The 27,572-nt window shown below is 41.6% G+C and overlaps 1 protein-coding gene across 1 annotated transcript in view; it reads left to right on the top strand.

Moving 5' to 3' along the window:
* Window positions 1-27,572, top strand: part of atrnl1b (attractin-like 1b) — a gene marked incomplete at its 5' end in the record, with an annotated part of 53,775 nt that extends 26,203 nt beyond the window's left edge. The window contains 9 exons of the mRNA XM_079183290.1: window positions 281-333; window positions 1,927-2,021; window positions 2,271-2,349; window positions 4,370-4,527; window positions 7,084-7,145; window positions 11,218-11,296; window positions 18,453-18,560; window positions 24,863-24,977; window positions 25,422-27,572. Of these exons, the coding sequence (XP_079039416.1) occupies window positions 281-333; window positions 1,927-2,021; window positions 2,271-2,349; window positions 4,370-4,527; window positions 7,084-7,145; window positions 11,218-11,296; window positions 18,453-18,560; window positions 24,863-24,977; window positions 25,422-25,546 (874 nt within the window). The 3' untranslated portion in view covers window positions 25,547-27,572. The remainder of the gene's footprint in view (window positions 1-280; window positions 334-1,926; window positions 2,022-2,270; window positions 2,350-4,369; window positions 4,528-7,083; window positions 7,146-11,217; window positions 11,297-18,452; window positions 18,561-24,862; window positions 24,978-25,421) is intronic.

Below are 27,572 nucleotides of genomic sequence, written 5' to 3'. Positions count from 1 at the left end.
GGTGCTACATGAAGTGTGTTGCTTTAATAAACAAAAGTAAAAAACAAATAAATAAAAAAAACTAATTAACTTTTGCAAACTAAGATTATCAGATTATTTCCCTCTTTTGAGACTTGATGAGGCGCCAACAGCAGGAGTTAATGCTCTGGCACGAGGCGCGCACACACACACACAGACACACACATACACACACACGCTGCCTCTGATAAGGAGGCATTCTCGCTCTCAATCTGTTCTTACTCTTCATCTTGTTCTCTTCTCTCCGTTTTCTTCACTGCAGATGTGACTCAGAAAACCGTTACCTTGGCAATCCACTCAGAGGAACCTGTTACTGTGAGTAATTCTGCACTGGGCAGTTACACACACACACACACACACACACACACACACACACACACACACACACACACACACACACACACACACACACACACACACACACACACACACACACACCGCTATTCTCTCTCCCCCCCCCCCCCTCTCTCTCTCTCCTTCTCTTCCTCTCCACTTCCACTCTTCCTGCTCTGGGCAGATGGAGCATTTTAGCACTTTGGCACCAGGGGCGCTTGTTCAGTGACAGAATGACTTGTCGTGAAAATGTCAAGTGCATCAGAAGGAGTGAGTGATTGAGCTAATCAAGGAGACGGAGGAGTACAAAAAAAGAAAAAAAAACTCTCCACTTGTCTACTCACTCCCTCCATCGCCCACCTACTCGTTCACTAATTTAGAAAGTGGACTAAATGTTAGTTTGACGTGAGTGAAGCACAAATGCATCAAGGTGAGCGACGCAAAAAAAATCACATAACACTGACAGCCAGGGCCCAGTGTTGCTGTGTATACTGTACTGTGTTTGAGCTCCGCGTGTTTATTTGCATGTTGCGGCGTCCTTCACGGTGCTGCAGTGTATATCTCTCTCTTTTCGACATTCTGCCACTGACAACAGCGCCGTTGCCAAGTTCGTGTGCCTCCTTTTTTTTTTGAAATGCCACAGCCTGACACCCAGCTCAACGAGGGGAAGACAGGACGCAAAAGCCCGGAGCTTGCTTTGACCGCTGCACACCAATTGGGACTTTCTCTTGAGCTCCGTTACGCAGTATTTCCGACTATCTGAAAGGCCACATGGATTAAGATGATGCACTCATCGTGGCGTTATCCAGCCGCGCGTCCCAGTGTGTGTCACATGCATGCAATCAAAGTGAAAACTGCCACACAAGTTGATGTGCGACTATAACGTCCACAAATTATTCTTTTTGTGGGTGTTACGATATAATTATGACATCAAGCATTAAAAGGTCAACAATGCAGACCGTCTAGATCTCTAATATTTAATGTTGAAACTGGTCTTTTGCACAATTTGTCGGGCCGAAACAAAATGATGAGCACCCGATCTAACCCGAGCATGAGTAAGAAATCATTTGAATCCACATAGTTGGATTCATACAAACAGGTCAGATATATGATAGTCCTTATTTATTATGGAAACGCCCACTGGAAATATAGTCCTCTACTTCCCCATTACTTCAGACAAACACCCATGGTACAAATCGTGATCGAGGATACAACCCAAAATCAGTATTTAGTGAATTGAATGAATGTGTGCCCACTATTAATGAATCATTTGACACTTTATTAATCGCTGCAGGGGTCAGGTTTTCCTACTTGTTCTCTGCTTGATGAGTAAATTGTAGCCCCTGATTGCTGTGGTTGGATTTGATTACAGACATTTTGATTTCACTTGTCTCCGTCGCTTCTTTTCACGTAGCGTACATCTCTATATATTTATGCTGTCATAGCAGTCTCTAGTCGTGTAAGCCTCAGCTGGAAGCTCATATTGTTCAGAAAGTTTCCACTCATCATTATTATTAATATTATGTTCAGTGCTCTGTCTGAGACCTGTCTTTCCTGTCCGATTTGACAAAACAGACAACCTCCTGATCGACTACCAATTCACCTTCAGTCTCATCCAGGAAGATGATAATCACTACACTGCCATCAACTTCATGGCCTCACCTGAGCAGGTAACTATCTAGTGATACTCTGCCACATTTAACGTTGATGTTCCGTTTTTCCTATCGAGTCGCCGGAGAGTCTGGAACAGTCTCATAAATTGTTCAAGGCTCCCTGACTCCTTGAATTTTATAACCTCCTTATAATACCTCTGCTTTTATGATGTACTTCACTATATGATGCTCCTGCGTCTGTCGCTCTTCTATTATCAGTTTATCTTATATTTAACTGCATTCATGTTTTATGTTCTCCACCCGAAGGCTAATAAGAACCTGGACATGTCCATTAATGCATCCAACAACTTTAACCTCAACATCACCTGGTCGGTGGGATCAACAGGTACTGTTACTTTGTTAATTTGTTGTGTAGTAAAAACACCTTCTCTTTGACAGAGACCCTGTCGAGGGCTAAACTGTGTACGCAGCCCATTTGCTCATGTTAAATACATATTAATTCCAGTCTTGTCAGTGTGTATTGAATAATCAGTCCATTTCTTAGAAAGTTTAGTACTAAACTAACTCGATGAAGTGTCCAAACTGTCAACAGTTTTCTCTTCCTCTTCTCATTCTATTGCAAATCCTCCCACTAGTCTGTGAAATACAGATTACCATCTTCCGCACACATTTGTGGAAAATCTACACCGAACGAGGTCACAAATACCGACAGAGATGTGGGTCAAAAGGGATCAGAGTTGTAAAATGTGTCGTTTTAAACCTTAAAAATTCAGCAAAGCAGATATTTAAAAAAAAATCTCAGAATCTGTCCAGACCCGCCCTCCTGCTGCATAATGTTCCACTCCCACACAAAGTGATACGCAGTTAGTTTGTCCCGAGCATGAATAAGAAGTGAGTTCCATCCACACAGGGATGTACACCAACAGGTCAAACACAGACCCAGGCTAATAAGACACACTGTCTTTATTTACCTTCATTTCAATGCAATCACCTGCTTCCACGATATTCACAGAAATAATGAAATACACCGTTAAAAAAACCCCGTCTTTAATAATTGCCTTTAATTTTTAGTTGTACGTAATGACAGAATATTTCCCATGATGCTGTTAATTTGGTTGCCAACACGTTTGCTTAACTGCCGCCAGATATTGAGTTTGTCATGTAGGTAATTTGGCTTTTCTTTGTTATATATATTCTTACGTATTTATTACAATAATAATTTAGTCAGTCGGTATAACCGCTATAGCAGGAACAATAAAAATGTAATGTACCAGCTCTTGTTAGTGTGTACTGTGTCACCGTTGAGTGGGTATTAGAGGTGAAAAGACGCCCAAGGACACTGCAGTGGTCCAGTGCCACCGTTTATCTCCCCCCCACCCCCCTCTCAAGTCCCCCACCACTCCCTCCCTCCCTCCCCACAACACTGACATTTTCCGACCACTAAAACACGTTAACCTCCCGCGCCCGCCTACGCCACCTTTTACCTTTTTCTTTTTTCTTTTTTGTCTTCCTCGGAGCACCGTCATTAATATTTGAAGTTGGGTTCCCCTTTCCCCCACAAAGATATTGTGTCTCAGAAGGAACGGGAGCCTCTTCACAATCGACAAGAGCGTTGAGGCGCCTTTGGGTGGGAGGAGGAGGGTGATTTCAATTAAGATAAACATGCTCACGTAGCCACACTCAAGCTGTCATTTTCAGTCCTTTTGTTTCAGGGCTGTGGGTTGGAATGTCAATGCTGAGGACCTACTGACACGAGGGAGAACACGAAATGACTTGAAACATTTTGAAACAACGGAAAATAGGCTTAGAAATAGACTTTGGTTGGAGATGACTTTTGTTTTTATGTCATGATGGGTGTTTAGAATCTTGTAGACAAAAAGACACTCCAAAGTCTACTTCAGTTTTGACAATATTTAATTTTATTGAGTGAAATGACCCCTCTCATGAATTCTGAACATTAATGGGACACAAACAAGTATATTATAATAATAAATAATGGTTGGTCTGTGCAGATTGTTGTAGACTGCATTCACCCCCAAGGGCATTAAATGCTACTTTCTAGGTCTCAGTTATACTTATTAGCTGTTAGCGGTGTTATGGATTCAAATGATGACTATGTGCTATCATGACTCAGTCATGACCTTTGGAGCTGTGCTTCTCTCCCACGTCCATTTAACTATAACATTTGGACGGCATGTATAATTACAAAATACAGCTCTGCTCTGTTTTAGGGCACCCAAAAAGAAGTGTAATGCACTTAAGACGATGATGATAATAATAATAATAATGGATTATGAGACCCATTAATGGATTCATAATGACATGTTGCAGGCGGTCCTCCTCCATCCATCACTGTCCGAGCGGCAAACGGCAGCGTGCTAAACGTGAACTCTTTGTCCCAACAGCTGGAACCATTTCTGGAGAGGAGGTGCCCATCGTGTCCAAAACGAACATCAAGGAGTACAGAGACAGCTTCTCCTGCGAGAAGTTCACCTTCAGAAGCAACCCGAACATCACCTTTTACGTCTACGTCAGTAACTTCTCATGGCCCATCAAAATCCAGGTAAAGACCGAGTTTATGAAGCAGATAACGCGGTGATCCGAGCCTGTCTCTGTTTCTGCGGGACGCTCTCTTTGCTTTTCAAACTGCTCCCTAGATTCACAGTATGTCTATGGCCGTGCCATAGGTGAACAATTGATCCTACGTACAGTAAAGAGAGCAGGGTGGCCTCTGCAGATGCTGATGTTGCTGCTCAGGGTGATTCCAAGTGCACTTTATTCTAATTACAGATTTAATGAGCGATGGTTAGTGTGCATATAGCTGCACAGCTGTTTTTTTTCCTTTTTTTTTAAGCTGGCAAAAGCAAAGCACCGTTTAACCTTTGCTACCCCTCGTTCTGAACGGAGGAGATTGGGGCCTTGGTGTGGTGGATGTGGCGAGAATACAACTCGGTAGCTTTTGCCGGGAAAATAATATTCACGGTTTAGTCTTACAGGCAATAAAAGACTCTAAATGAATGATAATGTTTCTCCAATTGTTCGCTAACAACTTGCTGTTAATAAAGTGTAGGTGTAGATGATGTAGGTGATAATATATGTAAGCCAAAACATAAATGAAAGCGATTCAGTCTGCAACAATTATATCAATATTGCCGTTTAAGTGAGACACTTTCACTGAGAAATATGATGGATACAATTATTATTCCTACCAATAGCACACAATTCCCCTTTCTGCTAATGAGCCCACTTCCCAGTATTGATTTGTTGTGGGCGTCTCTTTCACAGGCTAGGTGATTGGACCACGGTATGGCGATGATATCTCTGGGGTCAGTCCATCTCTGGAGGTGGCCCAGTAATAGTTTCCTATTAGATTTCCTGGCCAGCAGTCGCTTATTTATTATGGACTGGCCTGAGCTGTTAAAGCAAATAGCTTTTGTAACAGGATAAGGTCTCTCTTTCCTTTACTTGCCTTTATGATGCAGAGGCGAGAGCGCAGACCTGGATGAGATAAAGCAGCATTTTGAGAATGCTCCTATGAGCCTTGTTTGCCCGTAAAAATACGCATTTAAATGTGTGTAGAGATCGTAAAAGGAGGTCTTGAGCTAAGATTTTTCCATGACATCATTATGCGTTAGTGTAATTGTTCCCCAAGAGGACTGTTCGATGTAATAACAGTCCTCTTGTAATGGAAGTACATTCTCAAATGATGCCATTGATCGTCTCAGATAGATGAATTGAAATTAAATTAACCCCAAATATATTGCTTTGACCTCACATTATGTGAAAAGCAGGGTTGCGAGCACTAAGTTCAATACTAAAAAAAGCCAGCAAAATATCTGTGTAATGTGTCCTTTTGAGCCATGTCAGCCATGTCAGTGAGCATCTCATTTCAGATCAGTGATTCTGATTTTCTACTTAAAAAGGTTGGGAAAAGTCAAAGGTGGGAGACTTTTGGGAGGATGATGAAGTTATCTATAAAGAACATCGGTCCAGTGAAGACTCTGGCTACATAACCTTAAATACGTCTTCTGCTAAAGCCAAATACTCAACTTAATAGCTTGTCAATCACTGATAACTGACATATATTTGAATTTCTGCCGCATCCAAAACATCAAACATCACGCAAACAATGCACCTCTAAACACACAATCTGTGCCCTCTTACTCAACCCTCCGTGCTGCTGACGATGACGTCGTGTTTGTGCTTTGAGGGCGAAAATGCCTTCAACGCATCTACAGTAGATAATGACGTGTCTGTATGATGAGGCCAATCAGACGTGATGTAGCTGCCATCCCTGTGTCCTCCCTCTTTTAATGAAGGTAGAAATCTATTTCTGATACATTGTTCACTGGCAATGCTGCTGACGTAAATGCTCTAATCAGCTATAGAAGAGCTACTGTAGGTCATTAGAACTCAACAGCAGGCAGCTTGTTTTATCCCTTTAGTCAGTGGAAATAAATGCAGGAATAGGGTTCGAATAGGTATTTCCATATGTCTGAGAATACATTAGTGCAGATGTCACATGTGGCCATTATCTTCCTCAGGCTCAGAATATATTTGAGTCCTTAAAATGTATTAATACAAAGATGTTCGTAAAAACAACCATTCGTTTGCCCAAGCGTTCTGCCCTGTTATTTATTTACTTTATTCAAACCGACATTTTTTGCCACAAGCAGAATCTATTACACAAAAAATCCCGCCCGTGACCTTTTAGCTCGTCCATTCTGCTCTTATTGCCGACTTAAACTGTCAACACCGTATCGACACGATGTCACAGATAAACTGGGGAGAAACTCAATTAAGTGTTTCCTGTATAGAATACGATCATTTTTAACAACGGATTTTAAGTACAAAGCTTCTGATAATGCTGCAAAAGCCTCATTTACCTTCAGTCGGTTGTTTTTTTTATCAATGTTTATTTCATGTTGGCAAGATAATATTCTACTAAACTGCAAGAAGTACAAAAGTAGACGTGGATTCTGCAGGAATGGCCTATCTCAGAATACTGTTTACTATATTATTAAATAATAATTATTGATGCATTAATGTGTTCATCTCTTTAATGTTGCAGTTGTCAGATTTTGAAGTCATTTCTCCTTCTTGTCTTTCTCTCGAACAGATCGCCTTCTCCCAACACAACAGCATCATGGACCTTGTCCAGTTCTTTGTGACGTTTTTCAGGTGAGCGAGTCAAATATGCACACGTCTTAAATACACACACACACACACACACACACACACACACACACACACACACACACACACACACACACACACACACACACACACACACACACACACACACACACACACACACTCTGCCATTTGTTTTAGCTCCTCCACAGTCCAGAGGCATTATTCAAAATTTGATCCGCCACCTCTTCATTTTCCGCCCCGGCCTCTCGGGGCTTATTGAGTTACTTGAGCCCGTTCTGGTAACCGAGTACATGTAAATGCTTCTTGTGTCTTCAAGGCAGTGATTTTCCTGTTTCCCAAGTGGCGAATGAAGCAGCCGGTAACCATTTAAATAGGTGCATACTGCTCTGTGAGTGCCATCTAAGGAGACGGCAGTGGCCATCATGATACGAAGGGCTCCTAATGATTTTTCATCCTGAGAGCTGTGATGGAAATCTTTTCTCATTGAAATGTTTAAAATGAGTCGATTTGAGTTCTCTCAAAAGCGCAGCAAAGGATACATTGAGAGGATGTGACTATAATTGGAAAATGTATGCTTTAAGTTAGGTATTGGCATTCGAGAACAACATTGACGCAGCAGGAGTTAAAGGAGTTCCTTCCGATAGTCTTGGTTACTATAATCATGCAAAATTCAGTTGGTTTCAATCATTAGATCAGTGTCATTGGTGGCGATAGTTATTTTCACACTGACTGTTACTGACCCTGGTGCAATTTATTTGGAGGCGTGCTCCCTGGAGTAGCCCGATCGACCAACATATTATCTGTGTAGCTGTCAAGGTGGGAATATAAGCCAGCCTTTGCCCAAGGCACCTGCCCATCACTGCCCGGCCCACAATAAGTTTCCAGAAAAGCTGTCACACAATCAGTTATCTTCTGCCTCCATCCGATCAAATTACAGTCGAATAGCCGAAATTCGGGAATTGTTGGAGGGAAAGGGGAGAAGGACGGAGCTTATTTTGTCTAAACATGTTGCTGACGGCTACTTGCATCATTTGCAGAGGAAACAATTTTAAAAAAGGGTCACAGACGGTCCACAGCATTAAAGAAACCGTAAGAGTTTGGGTCTTTTTAAAGTGACAAATTAACGCCTATAGCGACTAGAAAATGATTTACAAAACGCTACTTCCTTTGCATTAGTAATCAATTCCTCTCAAATTTGACCATTTGTTGAACTCTAGTGCTTTCTAAATCCAACAGAAATCAACCTCCAGCAATCCAGTACACAACACATAGCTTTTCCTAATGTTCCATCAGTATGCAGTGTGTATATTATTTTAATTTTGTTCCCATCGTCGTGCAGGTTATACTAATGTTCTCCAGTGTTTGCTCTCACTGACCCATAAACACAAGAAAAAGTGAAATGCCCCGACGCATTCAGTGTGTGTGTGTGTGTGTGTGTGTGTGTGTGTGTGTGTGTGTGTGTGTGTGTGTGTGTGTGTGTGTGTGTGTGTGTGTGTGTGTGTGTGTGTGTGTGTGTGTGTGTGTGTGTGTGTGTGTGTGTGTGTGGTTTGGAGGGGATGAACCTGCGGGAAACATAATCAGCCTGATGACAAAAATGTCATCTCACCCCACAGGGTTTCTAGACCTCCTTGTATGAGAGATACAGGGTGAAGAAATGACGGCACGACTGAGAACGAGTGCAATTTCCTCCTCCTGTTGTTTTCTCCTCGTTTTGCTTTTTTTTAATTCAAATATCGCCTCAGCTTTTTTACACTGCGAGCCCCTCAGAAGTATCTTTTCTCACCTTTTTCCTCGTCGCTTCTTCGTCTTCGTGACTTCACGGACAATATTTACTGGCAAAGCACTGCCTAAGTTGTAATCTAATTAGAGTCTGACTGTTTTATGCGGTCTGATTAGATGCTGTGGAAACGTTGCTAAGTGGATGCTGCACTGTACTTGCAGAGGAGCCCCGGGGTCTAATTTACACTAATGAACCAGAGTCATTCCAGTCACATCTGTATGGTTATGTACAGAATATATAAGTGTGTACATGTGCACATTAGGGCTGCTCTGTGTTTACACCATATATGTGCAGGCAGTAGAATGATTAAGAGGCATGCGCTCGTTATTCACGCGTCACTAAACTTCATATAGAGAATGGGTCAGATGACACTAAACAAAGCTAAATGTATGTAATGTCTATATGCCTTTTAAGAGGTCAGGCTTATGTTTCACAATTTTACTCCCAAGAAATAATTAGTTATTTTAAGCCTGGGATCATGTGTTAGCAGCCTCACAGGCCAGTAGGAAGCAGCTATGGATATTATTGATTGCATACCCTTGTGGTAACTGTAGATCTGAGCATGTAATTATCATGTTCCTGTCGGTCGAACGCCAATATTCTTTTGTTACACGTATGTGTGACGTGACGGTCAAAAAGGACACATTTGTGTGTTGACTCATGTTGGCTAAGATGTTTTTAAAGAACAGTGGGATTAGTCTTGAGATCAATAAATATTCCTATAAAGTGCGACAGCTTCCTAATGTCCTGCTTCCCTCATAAGTAAGTTTGTCTGAGTGAAAGTTAACACCTGCTGTTGCTAGAGCTACAAATCAACCCATCCCATATCGGTAACTACTTGTTGAAAACTGGAGTGCTTCCTTGTGTGAAGAATCTTATTTTTGTCCTTTTTGCTACCTCGAGGCGTTGGAACATGAATGATTGCAGAACTCCTTTTATTAACCGCAGAAGGAGAAGCAAAGGGGATTTAAGCTTCTTTACTGTCTAAAATAGTGGCGATGAAAGCCAAACATCTGTCTAGGGATTTTTGTCACTTCCACCGCATGTAAATGTCATTGAAGCCCCCACAACATTCCCTTTCAATCACTGTTATCATCAAAGGTTTCTAAGATGGTGCAAGTATTTTGAAAAGAATGAAACGGTTTCGCACCTTTTTTAAAATGCACTCTACGTGCAATGACGAGATGTTTGAAGCGCCGAGTTTCCCTTCACTCAACACTTTAATCCCACTTCCCTTCTTCATCTTCCTTCTTTTAGTTTGGCAGCCCCCCCCCCCCCCTCTTTGCTTTATTCGAGAGGCTGTTTCTTTTCTTTATCACATTCCTCACAGACGTTTTCGCCTCCTTCAAAGATCCCGACCTAAAGAATCCAGCAGGTGTGGCCGGCAAAATTGAAAGCCCACTCGGGTTAAAATATCAAAAGAAGTGGGCCCAGGAAATCAGAGCCGGTCGAGTGTCTCTGGTGAAACGCGCTTAGTGGACCAGGCTGCCCATTTAACAAGAAAAACCTGTTGCATGTCCCCGAAGACACAGCGGCTCATTGGTTCATATTACAGTCCGGGTTTCAAATCCAGATATGATTCATTGTTCTCGGCCATCAGGAACAGGGTCGCGTTTAAAGCTAATTCAGCGAGTAGAGAATAATTGGAGGGAAATGGCGACGTACTTGTTGATGATCAGTTGAATTTAAAGTCGATTTTTTTATTTTTTTGTATGTTGTGGCCATTTATTTGTACTTAACCACAGTGGCCAGTGTGCGACATGGCGCTCATAGGAAGTGCACAGTGTCTCTTGAGCACATAATAATCTTGACACTCTCATCCGTCACAGGGATAATGAAGTGGAAGCTCTCGATCACTCATATTTTGATATCCCAGTAGCGCTCGGACCTTGTTGAATTTCCCTTGACTAATGATTTTACTGTTGGGTTATTAATTGAAGTAATCGGCCAACATATCCGTGAACGTGCTCCTCAGCGTTGCCTCATTTTTAAGTTCAAAGGAAACTTTGAGTATTTAGGTCTACACTGGTTCGACCGGTAATATTGTGGAAATACTGTGAATGTACGAAAAAATTGACATTTGAATGCAGCTGTTGAAGGATATAATGTAAAGTTCTTACAACAGTTCAACATGGAACTCTTCTGGGTTAAGTCGCATGTTTATATTCAGTATCTACTGTTGCGTGCAATAAAAGCCGAAAGGCTTTTAAATACCAGAGGGTCGTCTGCTCTCTGTGGGAAAAGACGATATGTGTGAACTTTCTCAGTGACAGCTGTTTCATCTTGCTTGACATTGTTTCCTCTCTTTCACTCCAGTTGTTTTCTGTCACTACTCCTGGTGGCTGCGGTGGTGTGGAAGATCAAACAGACCTGCTGGGCGTCAAGACGGAGAGAAGTAAGTCCATCAAACTCGTTCTGTTGACGCATGACATACTCCTGACCGCGGATATATTTAAATAACTGCCGGTTGCTTCCCAATATGTTAGCCGAGGCAGCAGTATCGGAGGTCAGTATCTAATAATGGCTTCGGCTTCCCAGCTTTTGATTCATTATTTTGTCATGAATAAAAATGGTTAACAGTAAGAAATGATAATTGAGATTACATTTGTATTTAAGTTAAATTGTCTAGTAAAGGAGGTTTGATGGAAGCAATTAGAGATACAGTGAATTATAGGGTAAAAGGGGATAGAAGTAATTAATATTCAGTGTTGGTGTGAAAGATAGTTGAGAAAAGATGGACATGAAAAGGGGTGAAAGATGAGACGACTGGCAGTAGAAATAAATATAAAAAAAGAGAGTAAGAAGAATATGGTGCAGGAAATTGAGGAAGAGAGCGAATGCATATAAATTCACCTCACTCCCATGAACCCGAACTGCATCGGGTGGTTCCCGGCGAGCGTCCATCATTTCCTCTTCAGACCGAACCCTATATCCTCCGAGAGGCTGTCTGATACTCAATAGCAGGAAGTTTAATTTGGTGCAGCCTTATGACCTGCAGTCTGCTAATAAAGCTCCCACAATTTATTCCCCCTTTGGGGATGACATTGATAATCATAAGATCCCAGTTTTATGTCCTCTAATTGATATATGAAAATAAACAGGAATGATCGCCGCCGTGACTCCAAATCATGCCTATCCAAAGAATTAAAGTCAATAAAAATTAATGCAGGCAGATGGGCTCACGTCATTGAAATTCGGCTCACTTTTCCTGTCTGCTCTTGGCGTTCTCGTCATCTGTTTGTTGCTGCCCTTCAGCTGTCGCATGAAAATAGATAAATAGATAAATAGTCAAATAAAAAAAATCACTCCTCTTAATTTCAGGTGATAGAAAAGTTTTGTCACCGGAGCAATAAAATACTTTTTTTTTATTCCGCAAGAAGGACTTGTTTGCAGATGACACACCACTTTGTATCTGTGAATTAATGAATTACACATTTAGATATATAGTATGCATCTACTGTCTCGTGTAAAGTTCAGTCAAAGTGGTCGCCGTGTATTTCTTTTTCTTTCTGAATCTGAATCCATCCGACAGCCTAAAATCCTCTGGGATTCTGTTACCAGCCAACCTGAGATCCGACCAGCCTAAGATATGTAATTTTGCTCACTTATGCAGTTTTGACACAAAAGGTTTCTACGACATGGACCTGAGAAAAACAATACCTCACGGTTCCTCGTGGCCTTTTCCGCTGCCCTACTTCTGAAGAGGAGCTGCGTTGTTGGTCACCTTCTCCTGAAAGCTGTAAAAGCCTCGAGGGGGTTCTTCAGTGCTGTTATGGCTACTTAGCTTCACACGTTGTCTTTTAACAGCTCCTTCTCTAGTCCACATCTCGATAATGGGGATGGGTAGAGTCCTTTGTAGTTACTGTTATTGCTTGATAAGTTACGGTCCGTTCTAAATCCTGTCAGAGTAAATAGGTTCTATGGATGAAATGGGGACCCCAGTGCATCATTTCTGTGAGAACTTGTGTCTGAAAATGATTTTTGTAGCTAGAAGGTCAAATGACTGAGAACTGCTTTTAAGTCTGCACACCTCATACTGCAATCAATGTAAGCTTTTCATGTCGATCCAGACCTCCAATCAATCGCCATTTGTACTGATAAAAACACACCAAAGTTGAGGCTTTTAGAATAGAGTTTTGTTTTCTTCTACCTACAGCAACATACGAATGGTTCAGCTGTGAAACAATCCTGTGATCAGCCTCCAGCTTGGATCCTTTGCTCACTTTTGTTTGATAAACTCTATTATCAGTGTCTGACAGCTGCAGACATAATCAATCACTCTTTAAAAAAGAAAAAAAAGAAATAACTACAGAGAAAATAAGATCTTCTGTTCGTAGCATCGGCTGCTCAAAGGACAATCGCGCGTAAATCCATCTGTGTGTCCTGGAAAGGACTCTCTGTGCTTTGGTGTTTATTCATCTCAAGTGAGACCGGTCATCGGTAAATATTAGTCTCCATTTTAAAGTGCACACTCATCTTTGGATGCAGGATTCAGCTGTTATGAAGATGTAATAATCTAAATGTAAAGGAAAGTCCCTTCAAAGGTAAAGAATCATGCTAATGTATAATAATCATTTCAGGGCTTGTGATGGCACAATGTATAATTTACCACACTGCTTGTAGTAGCAGATACTTGAGGTTGCATACAGCATTCTGCCACTTGTCACTATGGTGAAGTTATAATCTCAAAGAGTTTCAAAGGAACTTGTGATTAATAACACGTGTTGCGACGGGACCGGGTGTTTGAGCGATATTGCTGATTTCGGCCCTTATCCGTCTTGTCCGTTTGCTGAACTGATTGGCGCTTCACTGAGCGTTGTGTCCAGTTCATTTCAAAGGGCTTTTGAAAAGCCCGTGCACTTACGAAGCTTGTGGGAAGGATTTGAGCTGGAAGCCGTCTAATTGCTCACAAGCCCACGTTTAACATAAGGACGTGGAATAAACGAGTCTTAATGAGGCCTGTAGAGACGGCCGAGTCGATGACAAGTCACTGATCCAGCCTAGTGACATATGGATGTCTGATACTGATTGAACTTCTGAATGTTTTTTATTGGCTTCCTGGTGTGAAATCTGTGTTAGTCTGTCTGGTTTGTGTGAAGATGTAAAGCAATGTCTTTATATGAAGCCGTTTGAGTAATTTGGGATCTTTTACTATAGAAACACACTTGACATGCGTATTTGTACAAGTTGGTATTGTCTGTCTGATATTTTGGAAGTTCAAATAATAACCACAACCAGCCTCTCAGAGACCTAGAGCCATCAGGGTGAAATGTGTAAATCAAAGCTGATCTTTCACCACACTAATGCACTAACGGGATAAAGGCTTTCTATTTTTTGGCGGGAGTTGAAAGGACTTGTTCCAGAGGTGCAGCTGTTGTATTTGAATAATTTGAGATGAGGTGACCAGACTCAGGTCCTAAGTGTGTGTGTGTGTGTGTGTGTGGGGGGTGTGTGTGTGGGGGGGGGGGAGGGGAGACAAAGGATGGAAGGACAACAGCTGTAAATGCCACGGAGGAGGATGAGCGCTGACCTCTTTGAAGCTACCTGTGGGGGGAACGGGAGGGAGGGGGCGCTGACATTTCACACGTCGGCGACACGGAAGATGTTTTACACACAAACATGTGGAGGCATCTAATGCAGCCTCCTCTCTCTCACACACACACACACACACACTCTCGTACAGACACGTGGATACACACTTCACACACACACTCGCAACGTATGTGCTGACCGTCATGCAGAGCGGCGGTGTTTTACCCGCACTCTAAAAGCACTCAAAACTGTTATTGAGCAACGGCTACCATAAATAGGACCTTTTTTTTTTTCCCCAGCATGTTGAAGCATTCCGTTTATCCTTCAGTAACTATGTATCATCTGTTTATGTAAAGCCATCCTCAGCCCATAGAAGTTGTCCCGGTCGTTCCAGTTTGATTCTGACTAAATTGTCAATAACCATCAGATGGGTTGGCGTTAGATCTCAGACAGACCTTTATGATCCTATGACTTTTCCCTCCATCACCACCAACGGGTCACAAACGTCCGTTTTCCTGTGATATTTAACATCTACTAGACCGATTGCCAAGAAATTCATGGTTCGTGGAGATTTTTTCCTTTCATCGCAACAACCCGCGAGGCAGAGCCGTTTCTGTAAATAACACTTTTTCTCTTCATGCTGGCAGCGTGAGCGTTTTACTTTTACAGCTACTACTGTAAAACCATTTGCATTCGGAATACGTTATCTGATTTTCTATATGCTTGCATAGATGAACCTGAAGGTAACACATTGCTAACCACATAGTCCTCACATGTCCGTCTGCAGACTGCAGTCTCATGAACGGCTCAATCGGCAGTCATCGATCGCTGGAATAAGATTATCCTGCTCTTAAGCTCCTGGTCACCTTGATTATCCCTCCTTTAGTTTAACGTTTGCACTCTAATCATTTCCTCTAAAGTTAGAGATGATTAAGCGCACCTGTGTTGGGGGGGGGGGTTCAGTTTAGGATACAGCTTACCCTTGGAAGCTTAGAAGCGGTTGCACTAATGAGTAAAACTGAATTCTAAAAATACAACAAAGGTAACATTTAATGAATATTTTATATGAGAATCCAACACTATTACTTATCTTATTACCACAATAATACATATTCCTATTCCTAATGAGTTCTTTGTACTTCCGCCTACACAGAAACCACTCAACCGCACCGATATGATATCGGTGCATTGTGCAGCTGCAGTCTACTGTACAGGATATCTTCATTAAGTGAAGTCCATTAATCACAGTGGGTGTGTAGATTGCTCAAGCATTTATTTTCTTTTATTTTCCACTTTGTTATGTTGTGATTTTTTCTTTTTTTTTAATTCTGTGTGCACAGCCAGCGAGCTTTTTTAAAAAGGACAAAGTGAGCCGCTTTGAGGTGTAGAATGTGCTCAAAGACGGGGTGACGCTCAACTCTTTTTATGGAACCAAATGAAGGGAACAAAAATGCTGTATTCACAAGACAGATAACCGGTGCTCCCACTTGCAAAGTTAATCAAGCTGCATGGCGATGCGCTGCGTGTCCACTCTTATCGCAACCGTGAATGGCTCCAGCTTGTATTCCTGACAAAAATCAGTCCCGTCATTGCACAAGCCGTACTTGCTCTTGCAGAGTTAACTTAGTATTCATTTCTAGAATCTCTCTGGTATTGTTCTGGTCCCTTTTTGACGATTGTATTCCCACCCAGCCCATATTATTTTGTTATGCCTGTGCCGGACACAGAGCAGAAAAACGTTGCCTGACTTTGCTCCTGCTTTGTTGCTTTAAATGAATTCTGCAACATGATAAATAACATTACTGCTATCTGACATTTAGGATGAATGTTGTTGGATTTGAAGCTCTTGTGTTGGAGACCATAATAAGCCGTGAGCTGTTTTCTTGTTTTGCAACAACCCCGCCGGGCCCTCAATCCGGCTTTTTATCTTTTGGAAAAGGGCAAGAATTTCTCATTTTGACCCGCGGTGGCCCAGCAGCCTCAAATCTATCGGCTTTGATGTTTAATAGTAGAGATGTACAGCAATCTAACATCGGCCCTCAGATTTAAAGTTTAAAAATCTGAGCTAGAAAAAGAAAAATCAATCAGGTGATCAATCTCAATTTCATATGGCTGTTGTGTTTCGTTTTTTTTTTCTCAGTGTTTGCTCCCCTAGGGAATGTTTTCAACAAAACAGTTCTCACATAGAAATGACCTCAACTTTCCCCATCAGTGAGTCTGTACAACTAGTCGGTAACGGAATGTTTGAACGTTTTAACATGGACACAAATAACGCATTATTTATGATGCACAGAACATATTGAAAACACACTGACCACTCTTCTCATTTTTAGCCTTTTTGCATTTTTTGTTGCTTTTATTTGATAGAAGAGGAGAGACGTGACAAATATGTTACGCAACAATATGTGTTATGCATGTATGGCATGCACGTGGCCCAGCTGATATGTGAGCTACACTTGTTGTTTTTACACTTTTTAACATTAAACACAAATCTGTAGACAGAAGCTAATAAATTGTGTCATAATGTTAATTATTACTGTTGAATCTGAAGGAGAATCTGAAAATCAAACTCATTTAGTGGCATTGTTGATTGCCATTCAGTGTGTTCCAGACAGGTTAGAGGGCTTTTATTTCAAAGGTTTATTAAATATCAGCTGTATTTGAGAACATGCTGTTTTGATCTGTTGTTTTGAACCGCCTGTGCAAGTACTAGTAATGGGTCACTGTTGGCTCTCAAATATTTAATCAAGGCTTTTTTAATTGAATACCACCATTTCCATCAATTTGACCGTTTTCCTGTGTACAGCCTCGACAGAACAATGACATATGAAAGAATGAAAACAGTGCTCTGACATGCTCTTTTTCTAACGGACACGGAGTCGCCGACTCCCCAAGACGTTACTTCACACCCCCCCCCCCCCCCCACCTGTTCGCTTGTACAATGCAATCAACCTCTCCAGACCTCATCATAATATTTGCCAATTAATAGCCAGACTAATGAATGCTTAATTAAATTCAGAGTGAGTGGGGGTGGGGGGTCTGGACACAAGAATATCAGGGTTCATTATTACACCAAGGGCAAATTCCCATTCAGGACCGAGACCAGGAGAAAGCTCAACACTCTCATTCGGTCGTCCCAAACAGACACTCTGTTTTATTAGACTGACGATATGAGATAATTGGATTGAGCTTAAAACAGTCTGGCGTACTTGGAAAATCATCCATTTTCTACGTCGCTTGAAGGATGAGCTCGCAGCTGACGGTGATGACGGTGGTAGATTCACCCCATGATATCTGAGACGACAGCAGGCTTCTCATTTCTAGCTGATGACCATCACTTTGTCTGCTGAAATGACAACTGTCAACGGGCAGACTTTCATCAGCCGTCGCTAGCTAGCTTCTTACGTTATCATTAGCTCCATCTGAGTTGAAAACACCGTCTCTGGCTGATTTTTTTTTTTTTAAAGTCTCCACCTGACACGTTTTAAAACGAGACCCCCTATAGAAGGTGTCTTCAACATGCGCCACATGATGTATATAATGCTGAAAGGCAGACGCTAAAGCGAGCTGTTCCCAGGTCAAAAGTCAGAAGCCAGAGAAGAATTTCAGAGAAGAGCAAAGGAAGGGCAGGTCGTCAGGCCAATGATCACAACTGCTGCTTGATGGGCTTAGTGATCTGAAGTACAATTAGATCCTAATACAACACACTTAAACTCATCACAAATCCAATATCAATCAGTGATGTCCTTGGGGCTAAAACGCTAGCCTGTTAGGCTATTGATCAGACACTGTGTTGCTGATGAAAGTATGGCACAATTTGTTTTACAATATTGATTAGCGGGGCAGTTTTCTGCTCCGTCTGAGCAACAGAAAACGTGTCACTCTTAGGTAGTAACCTTAAAAACATGTATATTTATGATAAGTGATAATGTATATACTGTTACGTATCCATGTATTCATATTTCAGTAAGTCGTTTTTCTCACTCTTTTCAACACCTATCTGTTGTTTGATTTCACAGCAACTGATGAGAGAGCGCCAGCAGATGGCCAGTCGTCCGTTCGCCTCGGTTGCGGTTGCGCTGGACACCAGAGGAGAAGAAACGGAACTGCTGCAGCCTGTGGTTGACGTGAGTCTTGCTTGCGCACACACACACACACACACACACGCACACACACACACACACACACACACACACACACACACACACACACACACACACACACACACACACACACACACACACACACACACACACACCTCCTTACTGGACTCTTTCATACCGACAGTGAAACTTCAGTTTGTTGATTTCTTTCATTCTGATTTTATTGTAATGTCCTCCTTTACAAATTCCACCATCACACGTCTTCACCTAAACCTAGCTGTAGTCTTGACAAGCGCCACAACGTTTGTCCCCCGTCTTGTCATCTTTGCACAGGCATCTGATACAATAAGTCTCCGATTTGTTAGTGCTCCTCCTGACATACGTACAATAGTTTTGTGGTGCCACATAATTGCACCTTATTGTGGTGTACTCAACCACTCGCAATGTGTCAGCCTTTTATCCACTCCCCACATCAATAAGGAATCTGCCAGCGATGGTCCTTTCTCCCCGTGTCCCTCTTCTTTATATGAACTGTGTTCTGCTATCGCGGCTACAGACTCGCCGTCATTTTCCAATCAATTTTATAAATCTTTTATGTGAAGTGATGTCACAATGCCAATTTAAAAAAAAGATTTATATTGATTTTTCTAAAGTTTTATTTAAAAAAGAAAAAAAAAGAATTCATGGTTGTTTCAATCCTCTTGCAAAGAAAAGCTGGTCATTACTAAGATTTTAACATGACGTCAGAATGGTTTATGGAACATTTTGTTATTGTGCATGTTTTAATTTAGCCTTATTTGTCCTCTTGGAAACTTGCCGTATAGTTAATTTTCCACTCAAATGTGTATGAATTCTTCTTTCTACCCCGCGTGCTTTTGCACATTCGAAATGTTTAGCACAGTTGCAACATGACCTCTCTATCCCTCCGATGTGAATGCCTCCCGTACAAACTGAAAATAGAGAGGAATCTCAGTTCGGCGACACATGGGATAAAAGCCTAGCTTAGGACGATATGGAGGGAGCTACATCCTCAAATTAACATCGAAGGACCAACAGTGTTTCCTCAGCCAGAGCCACCTCTGTGTCACCTGCCCGCTGAGAGAAATAAAATCACTGTGGCAACCAGGAGAGAGGCCCTACATTAGCTATTAATGCATGATGCTGAGTGGTACTCGGCATGCATTATGGTGTTGTGAAGGGCAATGTAAAGAGCAGAAGCGGAGAAAAACAATGCTTCTTAGCTCCCTGAGTGCACTTTTTTGAGTTGTACTTCTAAAGCATCGAGGTACAGTCTCAATCCGAATGGTTTCAGAGACCACTGCTATTACCTTAGATTTAGCTCAAATGTTAATTACGTACTTGAGACGCGTTTGTTCATCTGTTGTTTAATAATGTATTCCTGTCGTGTTCCTTCCTTTTTTCTCCATAAAAAAAAAAAAACCCCAACGTAGTGTTCTCGTTCTGGAGCGCGTTAAGGCACAGACTTTGCATCCACTGGAGAGTTTTTGCCGTGGACAATATATCCCAAGCTGTTTTGGAAATGATAATTGGATAAAACAATCTTCAGTCTTCTGCTTCTTGACTCTTTCAAGATGCAGGATGAACCTATAAATGCTCGACTTTCAGTCTCACTCAGAGGTCCGTACAGCTTTTTCTTTTTTTGGGAAGTTACCACAAAAGTTTTGTTTGCGGAAAACACACCCGAGAAAGCTGATTTACATGCTTGTGTCCTACATTTACTTCACAGTCATGTTGTACGCTGAATGCTTTTCAGTAGAACCCAAGAAATAAGAGCACAAATGACTACCCAGTGCATTGCCTAAATGCATTTTAAACACGTATCTTACGGTGGCAGTCTTGATGGTAAATCCAGCACACATCTAATTCATCAAGCAGCTCTTAATTAAGGGTTGTTGGTTAATCGTTTTCATTTTCCAGTATCTTCTAATGGCCCAGAAATGGTCTCAACTGACATTCAACGGCGTGTGACGCCAGCGTTACCGTGGGCAAGGTGTTAATTCCAGCCGCGCAGTCCTCAAATAAAACATGAATATCTTATGTACTTTCTGAAAGGTCATAAAGCATACCTCGCAGGGAAGCAAAAGCAAAACACACATTTCTCTGTTGAAAAATGTGTTTTCAGAGGTCATGCAGTTGGTGCAGCAATTGCAGTATTTTGCTTAGCAGATTAATGGCTTTTATTCCTTTTTAAGTTTCCAGCTGTTGTCTATAACTGATGTGTTTGTATGTATATGAAAGCACAGAGTCCTATTCAGCCATAGACATTAGCCCTTGTCAGCTTTATAATCATGTTAGTGTCTTTTGGACTCATCCCGTAAGAAGAAATCTACTTGGTTTCAAATGTGCGAATGCATATGTTGGACCGTATACAGCTCCACCACTTACCGTGGCTCCAGCTGAGGGTGAACCATATGAAACGAGCCTAATTGTGTTTTATAAAAGTAAATTGGTCAGCATCTGGCACCACTTAGCTATTGTTGATGTCAAAGAGGACACTGATGTCACGCTGGTTTCCTATTTGTTTTACCAGCTCTGTTTGTACTTCAGACCCACTCACTCACTGGGTTAGTGCCGACAAGACACATTTTTTTCTATTTCAGGGACAAAGTGAGAGAAAGAGCCGGTTTCTTTTTTTAGAAGACAATAACCGAACTAACAGATGATGCAGCTTGCACAGGAAACAAGACGCGGAGGGACTTGCAGCACCACAATGACCCTTCACACCCATTCCAACACACGAAGACATGTAAGACCAAGTCGGCACTGGTCTCGCTGCATTCATTACTACCAGCTCGCTGTCACTCAGACCCTCCAGCTGGTCTGAGAGAAACGACCTTCGTGCCCGTTTCCTCCATTTTTAGTCTGTTTTAAACCCCAAGAGAAGGTCATTGCTTTTAGTGATTAAGATGTCAGCAGCTGTTTTCTTTCGGAACGGAAAGCCAATCGAGGCGCACAAAAAAAACTGCGGCCTCGGTCTCGATGTCACAGATGTCTCACGATGGCCAGCATTCAACATATGGAACCACTAACGGCCATCTAGTGTGATGGATGACACCTGTCAGCGGAGGAGAGGAAAGCGCATACATTGTGTTTGTGTGTCTGCATGTTTATGTGCTTGGATGATTATGAATGACCACTATACAGCTTTGGGTAATGCATCGTAGAAATGCAGGATGTGTAAAACCTCCTTTGCAAGATATGATCGTGGAGACAGCGGTTCAAAATGCCTATGATTAAAAACGGAATGAAATAATTTATATAGTTTATTTTCCTCTGCATTTTATGAATATTTCTGTTATCCCAGATTGATGGAAGGATTTCACAGAGGAAATGAGAGTGAGCCAGAAGAAAGACGGCGCTATTTTTGCTCCCGTTCACACAAACAATTACGGAATCAAATCAAAATCGCATCAATGATGTGGTGGTACTTATGTAGTTCAGTGTAGTTCAAAAAAAAGTTGCACAACAAACAGTGTATTGTTGAATTGGACGCTCCATAGAGTAGTCATCACTTGGTCACCTAATTGAAAGACACAGAGGCATTATAACAAGAACGGGCTGTACTAATAATAGCAACATTTATATTGATGCTAATATTAGTGATATTCTCAACTTGTAGGAAACCTACATTCTGCCTACCTACAGTCTGGAGAAGCAGACACGAGTACAGGCACGGCTCTGTACTGCTGTAAACAGCACAACATATTTTAGACACCTAAAAAAGGCCCACAAAAATAATAATAATAATAATTAGTATCGGCTTGACTTGAGTCGAATCATCCGTCTTGAAGTTAAGCCTTCTTTTTTTTTTTTAGAGGCTAGATCTATAAGGGACTTCGTAGAATCGTAAACACGTTGGTTGTATAGATATGAATGGTGATGACACGGCAAAAAAAACAATTCAGATTCCGGTGCAGCCCTAGTTATTGTGTGGCTTTGGTGTTTTTTTTAAAGGGTGAGTTCAGATTCAGCGAAGTCGCACAATAACACAAACTAACTGATCGAGGCAGCGATGGAGCAGAAACTCGTAAAGTGACGATGAAAAGCAGAGATAACCGTTTCAGTCCCTCGTCATAAAGGGCAGTCAAAGGTTTCAACAGTGGCAGTACAGACCGGATGAGTAAGCAGAGGGTCCTTTAATGTACACAGAGCTCATTTACAGGTTATACCCATGATGCAAGGCAGAGCAGAGACTACAGTAATAGCTTTGGATAGTAAGAGTATTTACAGAGTTCATGGCTTTATCCTCACTGACTGGTGCAATGTGGAGCCCTTATTCATGCTCCTCATAGAACCAGTCAGTGGGTATATGCTCAGGGTAACGGGGGTGTAAGATATTTAAATTGAGTCATGGTGCCGTAGAACAAGAGCCGTCTGCAGAGTAAGATGGCAACAATATAACAAACATGAAAGCATTTTCATATAGTATGTTTTAAGGTAATCCATCCTATATGTGTTGGAAAAAACATCGTAAATTGAAATTCTAAACAAAATGCATTTTTTTTTATATCTTCACAAAGTACCTTGAATGTTCTGTAAGTATTTCATGACGACCTTTCAATAGTGACTGTAAATACTGAGACAGTATTTCCACATGTACCACACGGTCGCTGCTGTAGCTTCCGTCTTACCAGCCAACGTTTCTCCTCCGTGTTATTAATGCGTTTGGAACAGCTGTAATGATGTTTCACCCAGCGGTCCATGTCAACACAGCTTGTGCAGTGGCATCCGCTTTAATCAAAACTCGCTCGCTTGCACGAATGTGGCTTCTGCAGCTATTCATTAGCGGGGATCACTTGAATGCTCGTGAAATGGCTCGCAATTTAATTGCCCTTGTATGTCAACGATGGCTCCACGGTGGGCCTCTTGTTCATAAATATACCTGAAAAGATTGACTAGATGTTTGAAGTCGGGCCTCGTGTGATGCATGCGCTCAAGTTATACGACCTGGGGTAAAAGAAACTGTATAAATGTTGGGCTTCTTCCCGCCGTTTAACTGCTAATTAACAATTAGAGTTTGTGTCTGTCGCGTCTAATGTGCTTTCTTTTGGTACTTTGGTTCACCTTTTGTCCTGCTCTCCGTTCACCTCGTCTCTCTGTCCCCCTGCATTAGTTCCAGGTGATTAGTACTACAGGCAAATGGATAATAACCCAGGCCAATCTCGACAGCATTCATAACCTCAGCAAATGATTCATTTTGATGAAGGTCAAAACCAATACGTCTCCGAATCAACGGTGCGCGGTTTCTTTCAGGCGTACGTAGAAATCGGTTGATCTTTTTAAGAAGTTTTTAAAGATATTTGACAATTATTTGTGCGAGAAATGTTCATTCATACCGTTTGTATCATGAGCTTCATCATGTTAAATTACTTGTGAACGCTTTCAATATAAACAGTGAACTAAGAAGCGAACTTCATTGGAAGTTGAATGGGAGATTACACTGAATGCTTCACAGGAAACAAGATACTTTTCATTAAAGGACTCCAAATCGGCATGCAACTTTTGACTGTGTCAATTATACTAAACATGCTGTTTGTATTCAGTTGATCACGTCTTTTAGAGGCAGTGTTCATTCAAAACACACAAATTAGATTAAGTGTTTTTGTATTTATTGTGTTTATACATGCATCCCTGTTTTTCTACCATGCTGACTCACTCCTCTCTAAATCATCTTTAAATCCAGCCGGACACGTAGAAAAAAACAACAAAAAACCAGTAAATTCTATTCAGACATGTTGTTATTCCCCAATTTCTGTCCCTTCATCCAAAACATGCTGTGAAACCCCCTGACATTCATTATCAGGATGACATGTTTTTCACGCTTGAGACAAGCAGTTTTGGCCATTAACTGAGTGGGTAGGTCATCGCCTCAACACGTGGACCGTCTGACAGGGACACACACACACACACAATTGTGTTTGTTGTGTGGCCAATCAAACCATTCGTCTCGGCAGGAGGGTGTCTCGTCTTAAAAGCAGCAACTCCAGCAGCTAATATCAGAGACTGTTGGGTCTGCTGGTTCTCAACTATCCCGACTTTCCAAGTGCGACTGCGTTTAAGCTTGGTTGGTAAAGAGATCCTGGGATCTTCTACCAATGAAGTCCTTCTGTCAGGCCGACTGTCTCTCACACCTTATTACAAAGTACTATTATTGGTGTTGTCAGTTCAGGAAATAAGATAGAGACTTTTTTTTTTACTGTAAATCCAAATAAACCAGTGAACATGTGTCTGTTTTTGGAGAGTTCATTTCGTATTCATCCTGAAATTGTGTTTAGAATCTGTTTTCTTTTTTCCTCTCTTTTCAGGGTGCTCCTAAACCTGTTGCGATGGAGCCGTGTTCAGGAGGTAAAGCCGCCGTGTTGACGGTCCTCATGCGTCTGCCCTCCGGCCTCTCAGACTTGCCTCCGCCAGGACAGTCAGGTAACACACGCACGTCATCATTTTAGTTCACATATATTGTTTTAATGTCTATATATTTTGAGTGAGCGGGACACAGCGGGACTCATTGATTTGAATCATTTTCTCTACTTTTCAGAAAGGTCCATCGTTAAAAATATTTAATTTCAAACATCACAAACAGCCATCCTGTGCACCATCAGAAATACTCTAAATGTATATCAGATACAGCAAATGCCTCTCCGCAACCACATATTTGCATCACAAATAAATAAAGCAACCATACTCTTATTCCTGATGTTAGTACTGAATAAATCAAATCCCAACAGGAAGAAATAAATGTTGCTCTTGGAAGCTGTGAAATATTCTCATTAATTTGGGTGTTTGGGGTATTATAGACGCACCTGTAATATCTCAATATTACCCCCCCATCACCCTCACCTTTTTTTTGCTCTCTTCCCTCTTTAGGAATCGTCGTTGCCAGTGCGCTGATAGACATTTCACAGCAGAAACCATCAGATTTTAAGGAAAAGTCCCAGGGTTTAAAGAACCGAAAAGCCCTTTTTCCGGCACACCAAGGCACCTGCGTCTGAGTCTCAACCCGTCAATCCATTTGGGTCCCTTTTTCTTTTTTTTCTTTTTTTTTTAATACCCTCTGAGGCCATATTGTTCAAATAGGCAGCAGGTCCCAGTTGGAGGCCTCTCCAGAGACAAGACATGGCTACATGTAGAGGACTACATTTGGGCTGCTGCCACTCAAAAGTGTTCACTGAAACTTGCCGAGTCCACAAGAGCACAACCCTGCTTACCTTTCCCCGCCCCCCTTTGCTCTAATCCGCATTAATCAACTTTTGGTCACATGAATACTTCATCCGACCTGTGGAACAACTTTTCCTCCGCACACCGGGCCCCCGAATCTCTCCTCCCTTCAGCTCGGGTATTCATCATGGCAAAACTCGTCTGCGCTCGGAGGGAAACCTGCCTGACGCGTGACATCAGAGACAGATTAACGAGGACGGTCTGCACCTATCGGAGCTTCAGCGGTGAACATTTTGTGACACGTCATCGTCCATCTGCGCGGCATGAGGGAAAAGCAAAGGTGTCTGTACATTAGGTCATATCGAAGTTGAACTGATTTCCCTCGCACCGTGTTGAAAATACAAGAGGATTTAAAAAATAAAAATAAAATGTCTGGTAGATATCCAGCACATGCTGCTTATGGGTTTTTGTTTTTGCTTGCCATCAAGTGGTTTTCTATGGTGCTAACGCATTTAGTTCTTATGCGAAGCCTTTGCTGATGGACTGAAATCATTCTGCCTTGTAGTGGGTGAAGCTATGCGCTAGGCCAGCACTCTTTTGTAACACCCCATGATAAGTCTTTTGACAACGTGAGTATTTTGCCAATCCCCGTTAAATGTACATATGTATCATCCTCCCAGCTGAAGCTAAAGTCTGTATTTTCTGTGGAATACGTATACAAATGCTGCAGAGACTTACTGCGATCACTTACCAGCGGCATGTGGGTGAAGAATGCAAAACCAGGGGGAGGCACGAACAAAAACCATTCAGTCATCAAACGGGAAGCATGGGGAATCTCCAAAACGTAAGAAAACACAGAAGCGTTTTATTAGCAAACTGGAAGTTTTCATTTGTAACACAGATCCAGACCAGCTTTTAAAACTAGTTGAGAAACATCTCGGTTCTGGTTGATTCTTTACTGTCGATTTGTTGTGGTGTCATTTTGCTGTGCAACTTGGACATTAGGTTTTTGAACTTGTTCCTTGGATTGGTGTGGGTGGGCGGAGGACATTTCGGAGAAAGACATTTGCTTAATAAAACGAGACCAGGGACATCATGCTCCTCTGGCTGTTTCCTAGTTTGGTTTGTACGTTTTTTTTTTTTTTTTTTTTTTTCAAGAGCCCTCTGACACTATGACTTTGTTTCCATCTTTGAGAACAAGGAGTTGCGTTACCTTTTTTATAATGCCTTGGCTTTACATGGAAGAAGGGGACGCGTTGATCTGCAGAATTTTAAAAGCTGTCGACCATTTTTACCCCCCCCCCCCCCCCGAGCTGTACAGTGTCTTGTTGGAACAAATGTGAGTCCTCTTGAGATTTCATGTGTTTGTCAGGTTTTTATGACTGAATGGCAAGAGATTATCATTTATTTTAGGCCTTGTCTTCTGTTACTATTATATATCTGATAAACTGTAAGTCTTTTGCTACACTTGTGAAAAGAGCATTTCTGTTCATATTTTTTATTTTTTTTTTGATATTTAACAGATTCCTGTGTAATAGCATTTAACTTGATTCTATTGTTGACTTAAATCAGTTGTTTGGATGTCGGTTCCTTTTTTGAGTTGTGCATCTTTAAGGACTATATGGGCATTGTCTTGCTTTATTTCGTTGCAAAGTGGTCGTTACGATGCATTTCATATGGATGGTATGCCAGCTAATGTGTTTTTATTTCGTGTTTGTAGAGTAACCCTATAACAGTGTCATTACACAGGAATCAGGGTCTCACTGTACCGTGAAAAAAAGATGATAAACTGCATATCAGTAAAAAATCAGTGTATTTTAAAAGGTGGACGACATGCCAGATAATAAAAAATAAAAAAAA

The sequence above is a fragment of the Pholis gunnellus genome (genome assembly GCF_910591455.1).
Source record: "Pholis gunnellus genome assembly, chromosome: 21".
In the NCBI taxonomy this organism is placed as follows: domain Eukaryota; kingdom Metazoa; phylum Chordata; class Actinopteri; order Perciformes; family Pholidae; genus Pholis; species Pholis gunnellus.
Note: the sequence above shows the minus strand (reverse complement) of the source record. Positions and strands in the feature narration are given on the sequence as shown.